The 18,872-nt window shown below is 40.1% G+C and overlaps 1 protein-coding gene across 1 annotated transcript in view; it reads left to right on the top strand.

The window, feature by feature from the left end:
* Window positions 1–18,872, top strand: part of DIS3L2 (DIS3 like 3'-5' exoribonuclease 2) — a 392,051-nt gene that overhangs the window by 203,644 nt on the left and 169,535 nt on the right. Inside the window, exon 7 of the mRNA XM_058299893.2 lies at window positions 17,278–17,375. Within this exon, the coding sequence (XP_058155876.1) occupies window positions 17,278–17,375 (98 nt within the window). The remainder of the gene's footprint in view (window positions 1–17,277; window positions 17,376–18,872) is intronic.

The following is an 18,872-nucleotide window of genomic DNA, read 5'->3' as shown; positions in this document are numbered from 1 at the left end:
CTCCTGATTTTCTTGCCAACTGTGTTCTCTCAGCTTTATACTTGACTCCCTGGAGTATTCAATCACCTGCTTTTCTTTGGCTAACCAGTAATGAAAAAGGGAAGAGTAAATTCTTTGTGTGATGGTCATTTTTCCATATTTCCTGCCCTTTGCTCATTAGATTCCAGCCACCATTGGACTCTCTTCCCAATCCATCCATTGATACTCTCTGGTACTTTCCAGGTCAGACCTGGCCATGGTAGATACAAGGTTTCAACTCAAGGGTCCTATCTGTTTACAGTTACATTATACTGTCATAGAAATCATAAAATTCTGGACCTGGATGGGCCCTACTGACCATGGACTCCAATACCTCTCCCCGGGGGCTGCTTTACCCCTGGGGGTTCTCAGTGGGGCACTTGACACCATTTACAATTACTTCACAACTCTCTTTGAAAATGGGCAATTTATTTCTAATAAGACTGCAAGGTCAACTTATTTCACTTCTGATTTGAATGAGAACAGCCACCATGATGGTAATACTGACTTTTTTTGTTGATCAGCATCTCTAGTCAGTGGTTATGTTTTTGATTAAAAAAAAAAAAAAGGAAAGCAAATTAACTATGATAAAATTAAGTTACTAAAAAGACTTCAAAGGTGAGAGCCTTAAGCAAAAATTAATTTTTAAAAGTTGTAAAAAAAAAAAAATCTGTGATTAAAAGGTTAGAAACAACTGATCTAGTTCTTCCCTTTTGTTTTACAGACGAGGAAAAACTGAGGCTCAGAGAAGTTATTTGACTTGTCCAGTGTCCCAAAGGAAGTTAGTGAGTTCATAAAAGAAAAATATCTGTATCTATAATTGCAACAGACAATTTTTACAAACTGGTCATATTTTTTTGAAGAGCTCATACTTCCAGATCAGTTTAATTTCTTTCTGTGGAAATATACTGGGCACCCTTGTTTGTCTGCCTCGTGTCTGTCTCTTTCCTTCCCCTTCCCAGTTGTACCCAGACCTTCATCTGGACATCCTCGTCTTTCCTGGTTCCTTGTCCTTTGGGAGATACAGCTACAGGGGCAAGTCTTTGTTGCTTTATACCAGCATTGTCAGATAAAACTTTTTGCAGTGATGAAATGTTCTATATCTGTATTGACAGTTCTGTAGCCTCTAGCCATATGTGACTGTGGAGCACTTGAAATGTGACTAGTACAACCAAGGAACTGATTTTTTCAATGTATTTAATTCTAATTAATTGTATTTTATATTGCTGTATGTGGTTAGTGGCTACCGAATTGGACAGTGCCGGTGCTGCTTTATACCATTCAGCACACAGCCTTCCTTTTCCCATTGACACATGACCTAATCAGTCTAGTTGGGGGAATCCTACTTGGAATTCTGGGGCATAAGTAGTTTCTTGATGGTTGTGAACAAGGACATGGGAGTCTTAATTGCTAGGATAACTTTCCTATAAAGTGCTAAGTTTTGTGGAGAGAAGTGTAGAGAACCAGAAAAAATTCTGGGCTCCTCAGGCCATTAGTGAGCCCTGGATCAACTGACCCTGAAGCCTTCCCTACCTTTGAACTTGCAATTACATGGGCCAGTGAGTCACCTTTGATATATTGGCCATTTTAAATTGGATTTTGTCATTTCAACCAAGAGTATCCAAGCAGATACAGACTTACAATAGGCTTCATATATATGGGTTTTGGGTCTCTCACGGGCATTCTCATGACAAATCTTGTAACTGAAGGAGGGAGATGTGGTAAACTGTGGTGAGAACCTGGGTCTGGTTCTGCTCTGCTGCTTGCTTGAATGTGATTTTGGACAAATCAATTTTCATCTCTGGTCCCAAGTTGTTTTTTTTTTTTTTTTCATTTTTAAATGGGGCCAAATAGAATCATGCATGCTAAGCATTATGCTACTTGCTGGGAAAACAAAAAAGAGGAGCTCCTAGTCTATGAGAGGAGAGGCAGTAACAGATAGGGGTCCTGTGTCTTTCTTACCTGCCCTGGGCCTCTGTAGTGGGAATTGCTCCTACTAAAGTGGTAAAAACACTCTGCCCCTACCCAGGGGCCTTGTGTGCACTATGAAAGGATTCTTAACCCAAGGAGAACTAACCTATTGACTGGTGAATGGCCAGTTAGATTTTTTTCTCTATAGCCTGAGGGCTCTGGAGCTGAAATGTCACATGGAGTCAGGGCTAGAAACAGGGTTATTAGGGAACAAAGACTGCTGGGAACCACAGACAGTAACACACAGAGAAGAGAAACAGATTTGCCAGGAGAGGGACAGGGAGGATAAATGGGGGAAGGAGAAAGGAATAAAAAGAGAGATTGATTGTGTGTCCCGAGCCTTGAAGGGTAAGTAAGGTTTGCCAGGTGAAAGAGGGAGAAGAATGTTCTTGATTTGAACAGAGGCACAAAGGTAGATGGTAGGTAGAGTAATTCCTACAAGTGAGAATAGCACAGGATGCAATAGTATTGCAATGTCTGGACAGGAAGCTAGAAAAATGTGCTATGGCAAGGTTTTGCAGAGTTACCTGTGCCTGCTGAGAGATCTGGGTGGGAAGAATCATCCAAGGCTGTTAAGGAAGGAAATTGATAATTACAAAGCGGGGAGAATTGGGGACAGAGCAGGGACCAGTTAAGACTTGAGATGCTAGAAGAATGGAGATGTGAAAAAATGAGACCCAGGGTGAGAAGGGCTATGAGTTTATGTTCTGATCAAATGTTGGTATTGAGTTACCAGGAGTACATTCAGGTAGTGACAGCCAGCAGGCATTTGGAAGTAGAAGTATAGACTCAGAGGAGGGATAGTTTGAGTTATAGATCTGAGAATTATTACTTGAGCTATGGGAAGTTGAGATTATCAATAGGTGGACCACAATTGGAATTACCCCAAATGGTCATTGTCCTATAATACTAGGGCACAAGCTGGTAGTTACAGAAAACTCAGGGACAGGGGCGGGGAGTTGGGAAGTAACTCTTATAAAGATTTTTTCAGAGTTTTGTTCAAGATTTAGAAAAATTTATATGGAAGTAAGAAGAAAGAGATGTGCATTTATTCTCAAGGAATGAAGGAATAGCTATCCATAGTGGGTGTCAGATGATTGACTTATTATTTTCATTTAAAAAGACCAATCCTCAGAATTATTTAAAATCAACTTTTAGGGAGGCCCCTCTCCCTTTTGCATTTAATCTTTTTTGAAGAGCAGATGTAAAGAGAAAAGTTCAGTTTCATATTTATTGAACATATGTGTGTCTCAGAAACCGCGGAAAGAGAATCAGCTGCTGTTGAAAACAGTTAATGTCTTCATTCCCACGCCTGTTTACGTGGGCTCCTGAGTGCTATTGTCTGTCAAGTTAGTTTTCAGTTCTGTAGACTCCAGGAAGGGGGGGCCCAATCACTAGCACTTCCCATTACATCCCTTTGGTCAGCATATGCCAGTTTATTCAGGTGATCAATGAAGCCTTTTTAAATTATTATTATTACCTTAATGAAGCCTTTTTGTACTTGGTGTTTAACCTGTTCCTTAAGGTAAGTATTTTTTCCTTTGTTTATTCAGTTGAGTGAGAAGTCTTTTTGTAACTTGATGTTTAACCTGCTTCCTTAGGTTATTGGTATTTTCTCCTTTGCTAGAAACTCTTTTGTTGACACTATGCAGAATTATACATGCCTACAGATTCTTTCTATTGGCATTGATTCCCTTTGGATAACTCTAAATAATTCCAGTTCTTCTTGAGAACTGTCAACTAGGTGTTTCAAGTCATGCAGCAACATGCCAGGGGAAATCTTTGCCTAACTAATCAAGTAATGAGCTGAGATTTTTAAAAAGCTGTTAGAAGTTTCCAAGTAAGCCTATTGGGAAAAACTGGGTCGTGTGGCTCTGGATGGGAGAGGGACAGCTGCCCCACTCTAGCATAAAATGTCCACCATTAAGGAGACAGATCTTAATATTTTATAATAGAGAACTATCTCTAATTTTTGGGTGCTACCAAAGACAAAAAATTAATATCTCACCCCTGTCCTTTTAAATGGAACCAGCCTTCCAGCCCTGTACTCCCTTACACTAGACCCCTGAAAGAAAGCTCAGCTGTGCAGTAAAGTCTTATCTCAGATCCCCATTTGGCTGGTCCACTTAGCTGTGACTCATTTGCTTTTGTCTGAAGAATGCAGTCGAGTATGAACATGATAGGCTGGCTCTCTGGCTCTGCCTCTTGTTTTGGCTTCTCTATTTCCAAGTCCTTTTGGCCCTTGCTTCTATGGGTTAGACTAGCATGCTCTTGACTCTGTAGTTCACCTAGGCCTCACTGCCCCTTCTCTTCCAGGTATGAATGCTCCTTGGGCCTACTCTGGTGCAGTGGGGCCACAATTCAGGCCTATTTCTCTAGCCCTGTTCACTTCTCTACCAGGGAAGAAGATCCAACAAAAAGTGACAACATCCTTAGTAGAAAAAGAAATACCTAATAAAGACTTTTGTCAGTTATGCTTACCGCTTAGTGCTTCATTTTCCTTATTTGTAAAATATCTTGACTACTTCATAGGTCCTTGTATAAATCATATGAGGTAATGGAAGAAAAGTACCTTAAAGAAGATAAAACATAGCATTCTATTATGGGCATTTCCCAAACCATTTTGAAGCCTGTTGCTTCTTGAAGTAAGAAACAAGTGTCAAAGGAGTCTTCTTGTAGAGGTTCTCAGACCACATGACAGTGATGCTCTTGAAGGGTTCTTACTCCAGCCTTTGCCCTTGCCCCTGGTTTGGTCTAGCCAAACCAGACGATATCTTGTTCCTGAACACTCTCTTCCCTCTTCTGCCTATATATCTCTGTGCCATCTCTTTTTGCCATGAATGCTACCTAGCTCCCCATCTGTTCCTGTCAAGATTCCTCCCATTCTTCAAATGTCAGCTGTTGTTTTGGATATGTGTTAGTTATCTCTTGCTGGGTAACAAATTGCATTAACTCAATGCCTTAAAACAATGCATTCATCATCTCACAGTTTCTGTGGGTCAGGAATCAGAGGTGGCTCCTCTGGGTCGGTCCTCTGCTTCAGGGTTTCTCACAGCTGTGGTCAAGGTGTTGGTCATCTGAAGGCTCATTGGGGAAAGATCTGCTTCCAAGCTTATGTGGTTTGTTGGATCCAGTTCCTTGTTGCTTTTGGACAAAGGACCTCAGTTCCTTGTTGACCATTGGTTGGAATTGCCCCCTGTTCCTGTGTGCTTTTCTATATGGCAGATTGCTTCATCATGAAGATCCCGCCAAGGAAATGCTCTCAAGATGGAAGTTTATAGTCTTATGCAACTTATTCACAGAAGTGACATCCCATCACCTTTGCGTACTCTGTTAGTTAGCAAGTCACAGGTCCTGCCCACACTCAAGGGAAGGCTGTGACACAAGGGCACGAACACCAGGAGGTGGGGATCTTTGGGAGTCATCTTAGAGGCTGCCACCACAGGTTTCCTTTACAAGCCTTTATTTATTTCCTTCAACAAAATATGTGAAAATATGTGATCTTTCCCTTCCATGACTCATCTTTATAGTTATTTTTTTTTTGTAGTTTACATTTCATGATTAGTATTATAGTTGAATGATTTTTGTATTTCCCTCATGTGATTGTTTTTGCTCAACTTTAGTCCACTTGTGGCCTCCAGAACAGTACCTTGTGTTAGCAATGTTTTGCAAAAGACTCCCCTGCCTTCCCTTCTTTGGAACTGGTGAAGGACCAAATAGTCTCTTTTTCATTTAATACTGAGTCTTTTTTCTCCACAGTATCCTTATAGGATCCATTATAAAAACTTTAAATTTGCCAACTTGGCATCAAAAGCAGTGAATCATCCATGTCTGTAACCAGGCCATTGCCTGATTTGCATTTAAAACTAAAGCTTATTGCCTTGTTAAGAAAAGACAATTTTCCATCAACATTAGCCATTTTGGACTGGTGCTTTGTTCTGTTTTTTAGGGTCCTGATGGATCTCCAAAATGATGCAGCATATTTATTCCCCTTCTTTAAACTATCTGGTTTCTTGCCTCCTGATGATCACTTTGTGGGCCTGTTATTTTCAGATCACAGCAAAAGAATTGAAAAAGAGGACTGGCTCATAGAGAAGCAGTATTTTCTTCCCCTTTTACCTCAGAAGTGGGCTGAATCTCACCAACCCTATTGGAGATGTCCAACAGGGTCAAATATCAGATGTGCTTTATGAGACTTGGAATGTAAGAGAGATATAATATGTTTGATATATGTGGGATCATAGACTCAAACCATGACGAAAGTCATCTAGTCTAGCTCTCTATGCCTTAAGGCCAATCTTGCTGAACCCTTTAATATAGCTTATCACTTATTCCATTTTCTGAAGTTTTGATGAGTAGCTAGGTCTTAGAAAGCAAGTAAAGAAACACCTGTCTGGTTTTAGTACATACTGTGTTATTGGTAATGAAAAGATCACAATAAAATGTGAAGCTTGGCTCCTTTGAGAAAAACTCAAGTCATCTTAAACTTGGAGGAATCATTCATCTTTTGAGAAAGATGAAGAATTAGTAAGTTAAAGCCTGCTATAGATGGAAGTACATAACTGTGTTTTGTGCCTACATTTTGGGTCTTCGGGGAACTATGAGGCTAAAAGCCAATTAAAGCTTTAGTAGAGAGAAATTTAAAAGTGGTTTCTCCTGGGCAAGAGAAAGATTTGGAGCAGAGAGTTCTCAGAGAAAAGCAGGAGGGTGCTGAAGATATAGCTAATACTGTTAATAGCTGGGAATGGGAATCAGTGCAAAGCCTCATCTGAGAAGATGACCCTGTAAAGGTCTCAGGTTTGGGCTGCAAAGCCACCCTATTCAGGGCTCAGTTCCACCTCAGGGACCTGAAGACAAATTCTACCAGAGGGACTACTTCCTTTCTTAATCTCATTTATCAGTCCGAAAACTAGAACAATGCAGAGATACTGGGTAAAGGGAATTTTTTCCCCTCTTTAATTGCTTCCTTTGCATGCACTTTATTAATCCTTTTCCTCTTAATAAATGAAAGCCATCTTCCCCCAGTCTCTCCCTATCTGTCTATTCTCAGATAATGTTATCATCTAATTGATATTTCCACCCTTTACTCCAGGTGTAGAACCATCTCCAGCTTGGGCAGTGACCATCGCACTTATGTTGCATTGTTACTCTTACCTCGAAATGTGCCCAAAACAAGAGTTGATCACCTCTCCTAGTATCTGTCACCCAGGCACATCTCTCCCCAAAATCTTGCTTGCTTTTCCATTTCCACTTCCATCTGTCCTGTTCTGAAGATAATGTGGCATCCTGGAAAGAAGATGGGATGTCAGCATTCATAAGATTTTGGTTTGAATCCTGCCTCTGCCATTTCCTGGCTGGTGACTGTGGGCCAGCATGTTATTTGGCCTCTAGAAGCTTCATTTCCCTTATATCTAAAATTGACGTGGTAATACCTGCCTATCTCATTACTGGAGAAGAAGTGCGGTAGAGCATGTGCATCACCTGCCAGGCATGTGTGCTAGGTATTCGATATCTAGCTCTTGATGATTGTTTGGAATGCCTAGAATAGAGTGCCTGGCATGCTCAGGGCTGCTGTCTGGTGATACCATTCGCATTTGGTACTCCCCTGGAGTTGGGGAACACTGAGCTTTGTGGGTAGCGGGTATCTTCCACCTTCCCTGGGACTGTCAACAAATGTGTTCGGCTTCTATATCACAGAGAAGACAAAAGCTACCTGCTGAGAACCCCCTGGACCTTTCGTCACCAGACTTAAAAATGGCCTCTGCTCTCTTGATTTTGATTCATTGAAATTGGTATCCCGCTCTTCATCTGCCTGAGGTTAATCCTTCCCTTCGGGTTCCCATCCCTTCCTTCCCAGGGACCCCTCCCTTTCTTAATTGTATCCTCTTCAACCACACTTCCTTTCATTGGTTCCCATCAGCAATTAACCCTGTCCAAACTTCCCTTAAAAAATAGTAATAAAAACCATCCCCCTACCCCCACCCCCGGCTGCCACCTTGTATATTCCACTCCTTCCCAGTCAGACTTCTGAATCTGTTCCACACCCTCATCTCCATGTTCCACCTCCCACTCAATTTCCCAGGCCAGCATTCTGACTCCACTTCATCTCCTTCATAAAATTAGTCTCTCTGGATCGCCTGTGACTGTGCCATTAAGACCACACCGCTGACCATGCTTCCCCTGTTGAAATGCTTCATTTCTGTGGCTTCTATGATCTCACATTAGCCTGGTTTTCCTCCTGCCTCTCTAACCAGGCCTCGGTTTCCTTTGCAAGCTTTCCTACTTTGGCTCTTCTTGAATGTTGGTGTTCCTCACTGTTCTGTCCTAGGCTCTCTTCCTTCTAATTCTGTACAGTCCCTGAGGAAACGGGTCTGTTCATTCATTCGCTCTCTGTACACAGGTGAGTCCCTCATTTCTAGTTCCAGCCCAGGCCTTTCTCTTCAGCACCAGATCTTTCTTTTGACTTGACACCTCCAAGTCAAGGGGTCTCAAATTGAACTTACTTTCCTCTCCCGCTCCTCACCTGACGGTGCACTTCCTCTGGGAGTTTTTGGTTCATCAGTCTGTAGCCGTGGCTCTTAACCTTGAGTGTGCCTCAGAACCACCTGGAGGGTCTGTGTAAACAGTTTGCCCAGAGGTTCGGTCTCAGTAGCTCTGGGGTGGGGCCTGAGAATTTGTGTTCTAAGAGTTCCCAGATGGTGCTGTTGCTGCTGGTCCAGTTATCATTCTTTGAGAACCTCTGTTCAAGGCCATCTGGCAGTCTTGCCTACTCCTTACCCTCCCTCATCTGACCCTCTCCCCAGTTTCTCACTATCATCTAAATTATCTGGTCAGTTTTGCCCTCTAAATGTCTTTCTATCCAGGTCTCAGCATACCCTCTGCCACAAGTCTGATTTACTGCAGTAACCTACCAACTGGCTTTCCTGCCAGTAGTCTCATTTCCCCCAAATCTGCTCTCCAAGCAGCAACCAGTGCAAGCTTTTAATGCCTTAATCATTTCACTCTCCTGCCTGTGTTCTTCTATAGCTCTGTGTTGCCTTTGGGATAAAGCCAAGCTCCTTAATATTGCCTTGGCCTCTCTCTTTCTATCATATCATCTCTTGTCCCTCTTTTGCACAGCATGTACCAGACATACAGAAAAGTCCATGCAAATAAAATAGCCAGTATAGCACTTTTACACACACATTAATTTCATTCTTCCTATCAACCTATAAAGTAGGGTTTTATTTTACACATGAGTCATTGTGTTGCCATCATCCTGTATACCAATCCTGCCCAGGCAGAAGTGGCCAGAGTAACAGGGTTGGATTCATTCAAAATTCACTGCAAGAGTTAATCATGATAATAATGATAATATTAATAGGATCTAACTATTTTTTATTGATGTATTTTGTGCCAGGGCACTATGTCTTAACATAACTCATGTCAACTGTTCCTGGTTTTCCTAAACAAACGGAGTAACTTGTTAAAAGACACATAGCCCAAGGTTGTAGGATCTAGGTTTGAGTTTAGATCTTGTGACGCCAAAGCTCAGGCTTTTAACTCCTTTATCATCCTGTGGGAGGAAGAAATGAAATTATGTAAAGAGGGCTGTTTATCATTTGGCAGATTTAAAAATTTTAAATTCTTCAGTGTCTGTCTAAAACTGAATAGGATTTTTGGCAATCCATTTGATCCCACCCACACGCACTCATCTTTCTTCCAGATCCCATCGTGCTTTGGTGGAAGAAGCTTTGATTTGGAGTCAGTCTGGGTTCTGATGCCCTCTCTACTACTTTATCCTTGGATGAACCCTGGAATAAGTTACTGTACTTTCTTGAACTACTGATTGCTGGTCTCTGAAACTCAGAGTAGTGATACTTTCCTCATGGGGTTGCTGAGAAGAATAATTTGGGACAATACCTGCTTCTTCTCTCCATCTGTTGTGCCACCACCTTAATGTAAGCTCTCATCATTGGGCACTATTGCAGAGTAGTTTCCTTACTGTGCTTGCCACTGCCCCCTTCCCTATTCCTGCCATCTACACCCTACACTGCCACCTGAAGAAATTTCTAAAATACCAGTTCTGGGAATTTCCTGGTAACACTAATAGTGTTACTTTCCCACTGAAACAACTGAAAAAAAGCCTGGATAAAATACAGAAACACATATTCTTAAATCATCAAATTGCTGGCAGCCATTACCAGGTTAAAACTATAATTGAGAAAAAGAGAAAACAAAAATAAAAAAAGAACAACAAAAACAATGAGAAAATTTTTAATAAAAAAAAAAAAACTGAAAAAATAAAAATAAACCAAAAACACCCCCCAAAACTGTAATTTGAGAACCCAGAGGACATTGCAGATTTGATCAGCAGGTATGGGGGATGAAATCAAGCCCAGACTCCTTGCAAGAAGTTGGGGCCCCAAAGGGCTACACCATTAGGGTAAGGGTAGACCTGAAGCATCCCAACTGTTACATGGAAGTCCAGTCCAGGTTCAGGGTGATTGTGTCAGCCAAGGAATCTTATGCCTTGAATTGGTTTAAGAATTGGTATTGCCTTTGGGCTTCTGGCAAGATGAAATGGAAATTCTTTCAAGGATTTCTTTAAACAAATTATTCAGTGACCAGCACATAAATATAACCAGGCACCCAAGGAAACCAGACTCCAAGGACAAAAAGACATCAGAAACCACAAACAATAGAAACAGACCTGTAAAAATGGCATCAGATGTTGGAATCATCACAGTTTTAAAAACTACTATGTGTCCTATATTAAAAAAAAAAGATAAGCTTGAAGATAAATATCCATAAGCACTAAGAACCTTTGAAAAATGACATAGTAAATTGGAAAAAGAACCAAATAAGACTTATAGAAGCAAACATTTACAGTAATGAAATAAAAAACTCAGCGGATCAGGAAAAGTTTATATTGTATTAAAGAGTTTGAAGAAAAAATATCAGTGTATAGGTTTAATAGCAGATTGGATATGCTGGAGAGAAAATTACCAAATTGGAAGACAAGAAAAAATTTTATAGCACAGAGAGACAAATAAAAAATTCAGAGGAGAAGGCAACAGACACAGAGACTAGAGTGAGAAGGTCTAAATAAATAAGTTTAATTGGAGTCCTAGAAGGAGATGAGACAGAAAATAGGCAGAGGTGAAATTTGTAAAGATAATGGTGATATTTTCCATAAAAAGTAAGTACCAGTCCACAGATTTAAGAAGACCAGTGATTGCAAAGTAGAATTTAAAAGGAAAAAAAAATTATATTTTTAATGTAATATTATTACAAATTCAATAAAAAATAAAAAAATTAAAAAAATAAAAAAATAAAATAAAAGGAAAAAAAAATCCAAACTTAGCATCAAGTTGAAACTACAGAAAGCCCAAGGCAAGGAGAAAATCTTAAAAGCAGCTAGAGAAAAAAGACAATCTTCAAAAGAGCAATAGACTGACCATTGATGTATCATCAAATATAATTCTGATCTTGTTATTCTACACAGAATTTTCAGTGGCTTTCCATCCTCTCAAAATGAAATACTCTTCTTTAGCATGTCATATGAGCCTTTTCATGGTTTGATCCCTGCAACCTACTTAGACACCTGGAGGACTTCCTTCCTCTCAGTTTACTCTTCATGTTGTGCCTTTACACACGCTCTTCTCCATCTAGCCACCTCCTCCTAGCCTTCTTGTTTTCAGCTCAGTGGCTAGCTGCCCTGTTAAACTCTGCCTGGCTCTGGCTCCCTTCCTGTTGCCTTGGGCACACTTCTTGCCAGCAGCCACCAGCACCATGTCCTTGTAGTATTTGTCTGCATCTTTATCTCACGTCTATCACAAGTGCTCTCTGAGGGCATCCATAAGGTCATTTGTAGTGCCTGACACTCCATAGATAGACACGGCCTTCTTTGGATTGACTCCAGCATTTCAGGGAAGTCGCATGGGCGTGTAACTATCTTGATGTAGCTTTTCAGTGGTTCTCCCCATCATGCCCTGATTTCTGCTTGGTTGAAGACCAGGTCACCATGGTCAGCACCAGGATCCTAGCCTGCTTTCTTTTCCAGCTGTGGGACTGGCTCTGTGACTTTGCCCCTTCATTACCTGTTTCCTTTTATGAAATTGAAATAACAATATCCACTTTACCCATAATATGATGTGGTGTGGATCAAATGAGGTAAGTAGGTGAACATGCTTTGAAAACTCTATGGCACCATTCAGCTTCATTAGACAGAATTAGCTTTATTCCAGAGTGGGAAACTTATTTGGGCTGGGGGTTGTGTGAGGAAGGAACTCATGGGTGTCCCAAGCCTTGGCCCTAGCAGGAGCTATACATGGGGGTTCTAGTGTGATCTTTAGCACATGCTGTGCCAGGCAAGCTTGCTGCATAGCAAATGATTATTCACAGTGAACGTTACCTTGTGCCTGTTAGAAGTCTGTTGTCATTCCACAGTTCATTGTGAGAAGGGGTCCATAAAAGAAGTTTTTCTGATTCAGTGATTTGGAGAGATCTGAAAGAGACATTTTCATTAACAAATATGTATTGGCAGTTTTCATCGAGCTCTTGTCGCATTGTATGTTTCCTTGACCCTTCAGTTAGGGATGGAAAAAGCTTGAATTTGTCAGAGTTCATCACTCTTGTGATCAGATAAATTGAAGCACACTTTTTACCAAATTCTTTACTGTTTCCCCCTCATTGCCCCACTAGAATCAGTCTAATCCACTAAAAAGCTTTTTTTTTTTCTGAAAAACTTAACATATTTATAAATGAAAAATCATCAGACTTGTCAGTTTTTTGTTTCTATGTAAGTCAGCTAAATCAGAATCATTTTTCTTAGCAAAATTAGGTGTTGGATTGTACTTGTTATGTGTAACTGGCAGTGCCAACATTATCAGACCATGGCATTTTACTTTTTAAATGTTTAAAATAGAAGTTTCAGATAATCTGTAGGAATAGATTAGGATTTCACTGGATTTTTCTTCTTAGAGTGTTTCTCGGGGAATATAGCAAACAGTTGCTTATATTAATAGTGAATCTAATTTTTAGAAAATTCTCTTTTAGATGAAGAATCTTGGTAGTCACTCATTTCTAGAATTATTTGAACTTTAGAAGGGACCACAGAATGCTTGGGGCTAGTGCTGCCTTCATTGTGGTGACGCTGAAGGCTGTGAGGACACATGACCTTTTCTCCTGTTGAGGACAGACCTCCAGCAGCTCTGCCCTATTCCAGCAATTCATTACAGAGTTTTGTCCTGTCAAAGCATTCTTCCTGATAGTCAATCAAAAGCTTTTTTTAACTTAACCCGTTTTCCCCCCTATTATATCATTCATATGTGATGAAGATACCAAAAATGTCTCTTGAGATCTCGCTTCTCTTCACCCTTACTGCCACTATCTTACTTGAGGCTCTAATTGTCCTGCCTGACTGTGACCCCAGGTTCTAACGAAGATCCCTGCTGCTGTTGTCTCTCTACTCCAGAGTGCTCCCAAATGCATAACTCCCCAGAAGAGAGCTCTCTGGCCCTCATAATGCCCTACAGCATAGTGGCCGAGCTTGCCCCTTTCATCTCTCTTTGGACCTGTATGTTAGAAAGTATATTCTGCTGAGAGGAGCATTCAGTCCTACAATATCACTGGCTTAAACAAGAAAAAAATTTATTTCTGTCTCACATAAAAGAAGACCAGAGGTAGGCAGACCGGAGCTTGTGGGATAGCTCGACAGGCCTCGGGCTCATTTTCTCATGCTGCTCTGTAAAGTAGGAAGCATCTTTGGCCTGTGGCCTCAGGGATCAAGATGAGCACTGGAGGTCCAGCAGGTCCCCATCCCTGTTCCAGCTGCAGGAAGGAAGGAGTGAAGGCTGAACCTCCTCCCCTTCAGGAACTTCTGGAAGTCACTTACTGCACTTCCACCTGCTTCTTACTGGCTGTAACTTAGACATGTAGGCCACACCTGCGTGCAAGAAAGCTGAGAAATACAGTATTTTAGCAGTAGCTAAAGTGTAAGCACAACTTATCCTTGGGGTTCTTATTACTAAGAAAGAAGGAGAGAACAGATAATTGGGTGGTGACTCAAGTCTGCCACAGAACCCATTCCACCTTTCCACTGGCCTTATCCCTCTCCCCATCCCAGGCCTTTCCTGCCTGTGCCTCAACCTGTGTAGTGGCAACACTAGGTCTCTTACTAGTCCTTTATAGTGCCAGGCCCTTTCACAGCTCTGGGCCTTTGCACAAGTGCTGGCTTCTGCCTGGAATGCCTGTTAGCCTCCTCATCTTGCTTCAAAACTTCCACACGTCCTTTAAGCCCTAAGTCACTTCCTCAGTGAATTTTTCTTCCATAACAGTGACAGCACATTCCTTCTTACTTGTGTCCCTAGCAGTGGAAGAGCTTCATGGACTTTGGAGTTGAACAGATTTGGATTTTAATCACCTCTCTGCAGCTCAAGCTGAAAAATATTAATATGGACGTCCTTAGCATATAAATCATATTTAAAGCCACAGCCCAGATCTCTCTTTTGAGTGCCAGACCTTCATGGCGAACATCATTTCTTGAAGGTCTCACAGGTGGCTTCTCCAGTATAACCAAGTCAGAAATAGAATTCTTGATTTTCACCTCCATCTATAGTCTTTCCTGTGCCAGTAAATGATGTCTCCATCAACCAGTTGCAGGTGTCAGAAAATTAATCCTTTACTTCTTATATCTAATACCCATTCAGCCCTCATATCTAACTACCACCAAAGTGTGTCAGTTCAGATCCAAAATATATCTTAAATTGGTCCTTTCAATTCTGGCTTCAGTACCTACATTGTAGAGCTAGCCTTTCTTGCCTGGACAGGTGCACTAACTCTTAATGCTCTAATCTCACCTCTGGCAATGTCACTTTTTTGCACAAAATCCTTAGCCAGCTTCACTTTGCATTTAGCTTTAAATTCAGAATTCTTACCATACCCTGCAACATCCTCACCAGACTTGACTCCTGTCTACTTCTCAGTCTTATTTCACTCAGTCCTCTTTCTGTTCCTTGATTGTGTCAGAAACTTCCACCTCCACCCCTTCCCACATGCTGTTCTCCGCCCGGGGTTTTTTGTCCCCCTCTTCACTCCTACACACACTATCTCATGTCTCAACTTTTAAATATCACTTCCTCAGAGGGCCTTTTCCTGACCTCTAATCTAAATCTTATGTGTTCTCTGCACTTCTGTCTTTGGCCTGTTCATTTCCTTTTTTGTTTTCATCACAATTTATAATTTTATATTTATTGAGTGATTATTTAATGTCACTCCTACGTTAGACTATACATTCCATAAAGGCAGAAACCATATTTCTTTTATTCACCACCAAACTTCAATGCTCAGTGCTTAGTGATTACATGTGGAATAAATGAGTAAATAAAAGATCTTTGATTCAGCAGTCTCCTGATTAAACAATAATATGATAGATTCTCTTATTAAATTGACAACTTTGCTTTTCAGTCTGGCAAGATGTAGTTGTTGGAAACCAATTAGGATGATTCACCTTTCCAACCTGGCATTGTATTTTTTCACATTTATTTACCAAATCTGGAAAGCTTACCTGCAAGGCTATAAATGTCAGTTTAATTCATTAGAATGTATTTTTGAACAAAACTTTATTTCTGCCAGGAATTACTTATGAACATAGCTGATAATCATGATTGGGGCCCACTTCCATGGCTTGCCCTCTTTCTTTGGAGGTAAACTGACATAACCTTTGGAACAAAGGACTCGCTTGTTGGGATAGAATCTGAAGCAAAGGTCGTTTTACAATAGAGTCATCAGTTGACTATCACAGAAAGCTGCTTGCCCAGGATTTGGGCTGCCTTGGAAAAACCATTCCTCTCACTACCCTGCCTTGATTGCCAGCTTTTGAGGCTGACAACTCAATTATCAGACATCTGTATCAGATACAAGTATCATGTACTTGTTCATGGCAATTCCTTCTTTTCTTTCCTGCATTACCTTGTTCTGGAGAATGCATTGGCAGCATATGTTGTGGAGAACAGATCAATAACTTGTGTAGTTCATTTTCACCCTAAAATTATGAAAGCTGTTGTTTGTAAGCATCTGATGATTTTGGAATCTTGAGCCACGAACTTGGATGATTTTCCTCTTTTACTGGTAGGATGATCTATAATGGGAACATTTTTGTCTTTTTCTCTTTGAAAAACAATGAGAATTCTGCTTTCAATGGGCTCTTTGGTAGGTAGATGGTTTCAGCATAGATGGAAAGCAAATAGTTGATCATTCTTAAGCCCCAGTGGGTCAGATCATGTCAGTGTTTCCAGAGTACGCCCAGAATGGTAAAAATTGGCTTTAAGCTGAACCTTTGCTAAGAGGCAGCCAGTCCTAAAAGGATTTATTTATTTATTTTGGCCTAGGCAATGTCTAAATGATGATAAGTGCAAGTCTCCCTTAACTATCTGGAATGGGTCCCACATGAATTAGTTGTGACCCCTATAACCCAGAAACTTCAAGGTAGTTGGATAAGAATATTTTGTGGGGGAGATCTAATATAACAAATGAAAATACAAAATATTAAATGTTCAGAAGTGTGTCATTTTCTGCTTTTGCTCATGAGAGTTTTTAGTACTTTTGGTAAAGAGCCTAACTGCCTCTTTACTGGGGAGATGTGGTTTCAGTTTCTTGGGTGAATGTGCATTTTATAAGTTCTTTTAAAAAAGGAAATTAAACATTAAAAGACTTTAAGCACTTTACTTTTTATATAATGTCACTAAGAAAAGCCAGGAAAATCAGGGTTGGGTTTTTCAAAAAAATTATTTAATAAATATAATCTATTTTCCACCATTTTGTTTGTTATGGCTGGTAACAAAGTACTTCTGAAAGTTAACTTTCATTTTGACTGTGTTTTATTTCAGCAGATGTGCATAATAAATTACCTATCTTTACTCTTCATTGTGGGCTGGGGCAGTATTTAATAACATGAAGTTTTTTGGCATTTGGAAGCACAGGAGATTTAGTTTAATTCAGCATACTTTGCTCTCCACTTATATGAGGCTTAGCATATGAATAATGTGGTCTGTTAAGTCTACAAGCTCAGTGTGAACATTAATAAGTGACATGATCAACCCTAGCCAAGTCTCTTCACCTCTGTGGGTCTGCATTTCCTTTTCTATAAAATGAGGAGTTTGGGGTAAATGGTATCCAAGAACCCTTCTAGCTCTGAATTCAAAATTACAATAAGTTTGTGTGCCTAATGGATATGCATCTAATTCATGCCTTCTTTTCTTTCTCCCTTTCTTCTCCTCGCCCTCCCCCCCCCCCCCATAAATTTAGGAAAAGAGAATGCTGGTGCAGTTACAAAAGAGGAGAACATCTCCACATCACAAGATGCAAGAGCTTTAGCAGAGAAGTCACTGCAAAAATCAGCAAAGGTCATTGCCTAGAGATTTTCTCCACTTGTCCAAATGGCTGTCACCTGAGCTACTTGTCGAAGGTCTCTCATGTGATATAGTCAGTACTGTAGTTGGTCAGTTAATCACAAAAGTCAGTGAAAGCAGGGAATGTAAAAATGGACTATTTTAAAATAACTTTGAACATATAAATATATATTCCTTTGCCTTTCTTTGGATGAAGGGCCAAGTTTTTCCTTTGAGTGTGCGTATGTTGATTGGAGTTCTGTGCTACCTTTCTTGCTTAAACCACACATGTAATGCAGCATCTAAGATTTCCAGTTTTGGTTTATTTAAAGTGGAGGGAAAATTTAAACTATTGTAAGCAATATGAACTCAGACTCCTTCTAGAGTTTTACAGATTTTTGCTCCAATTTTTTTATTATTGTCATGCCCATACCTAATTCAAAAGCAGATTTTTGATAACTCCTTTTTTTAAAAGTTTCTTCTAAGTATTCAACTTAGTTTTAATAGAAACAATGATTTTCTTTGCACTCCTTTTTCACTGTTTTGTAAAATTCAACTTTATTTTATGATTTTATATACAAGTGGCATATTCAGGTGTGGGGTCAAATACAACTGACTCTAGCTACATATATAGCTCGTGGTGGAAGAAGTGGTGCAAGGGTCAAGTATGGAGTGGCCTACCAGCATGAGGCACCATCAGCATGTTTCACCTGGGAGTGTAAAGTGTTGTCACAGTACAGCAACTTGATTAAGTGTATGTCCTGAGTACTGACCTGAGGAGTGTTTCAATTATATTAAATATATGTTACCCCAACTGCCCATCCAATATTTTCTTTCAATAAGCATTTTGAGTACTAGCCAGGCACAAGGCAACATGCTCAATGCTGAGGATTATAGTGAACGGACAGGCTGTAGGCTAGATCTGGCTCACAGACCTATTTTGTTTGACCTGTTCAGTATTTTAAAATTTTGACTTAGTAGCTTACATTTAAAACAAACAAACAAAAAACAACTGGGAGTGTTCACATAAAAAAGTCAGACTTCTGAAGTTTTTTTTCAGAATATCCAGTTTTTTTCGTATTCCTAAATGTCTTTAGTCAGTCAGAGCTGAGTAGAGGCAACCCTCTGTAGATGGAACTTGTGTTCTGCAATTTCCTACAGCCTCCCACAAGTGTCTACCTTATTTATTTATTTAAATCTTACCCATGTTGGCATTTCAGTGTGTGACTCTTGGTCTAGAGCAGGGATTGATGAACTATAGCTTGTGGGCCAAATGTAATCGACTCCCTTGTTTTTTATGGCCCTCAAACCTAAGAATGATTTTTACAATTTTAAATTGTTGAAAGAAATTTTAAAAAGATTATTTTGTGATGTGAAAACTACGTGAAATTTAAATTTCAGTGTCCATTAATAAAGTTTTTTATTGGAGCACAGCCACCCTTCTCTGTTTACATATTGTCTGTGGCTGCTTTCATGTTTACAATAGTTGAGTAGTTGTGATATATGTACTGC

Source organism: Dasypus novemcinctus, chromosome 7 (genome assembly GCF_030445035.2).
Source record: "Dasypus novemcinctus isolate mDasNov1 chromosome 7, mDasNov1.1.hap2, whole genome shotgun sequence".
NCBI lineage: Eukaryota > Metazoa > Chordata > Mammalia > Cingulata > Dasypodidae > Dasypus > Dasypus novemcinctus.
The sequence above is the reverse complement of the archived record's forward strand: the minus strand, read 5'-3'. Positions and strand labels throughout refer to the sequence as shown.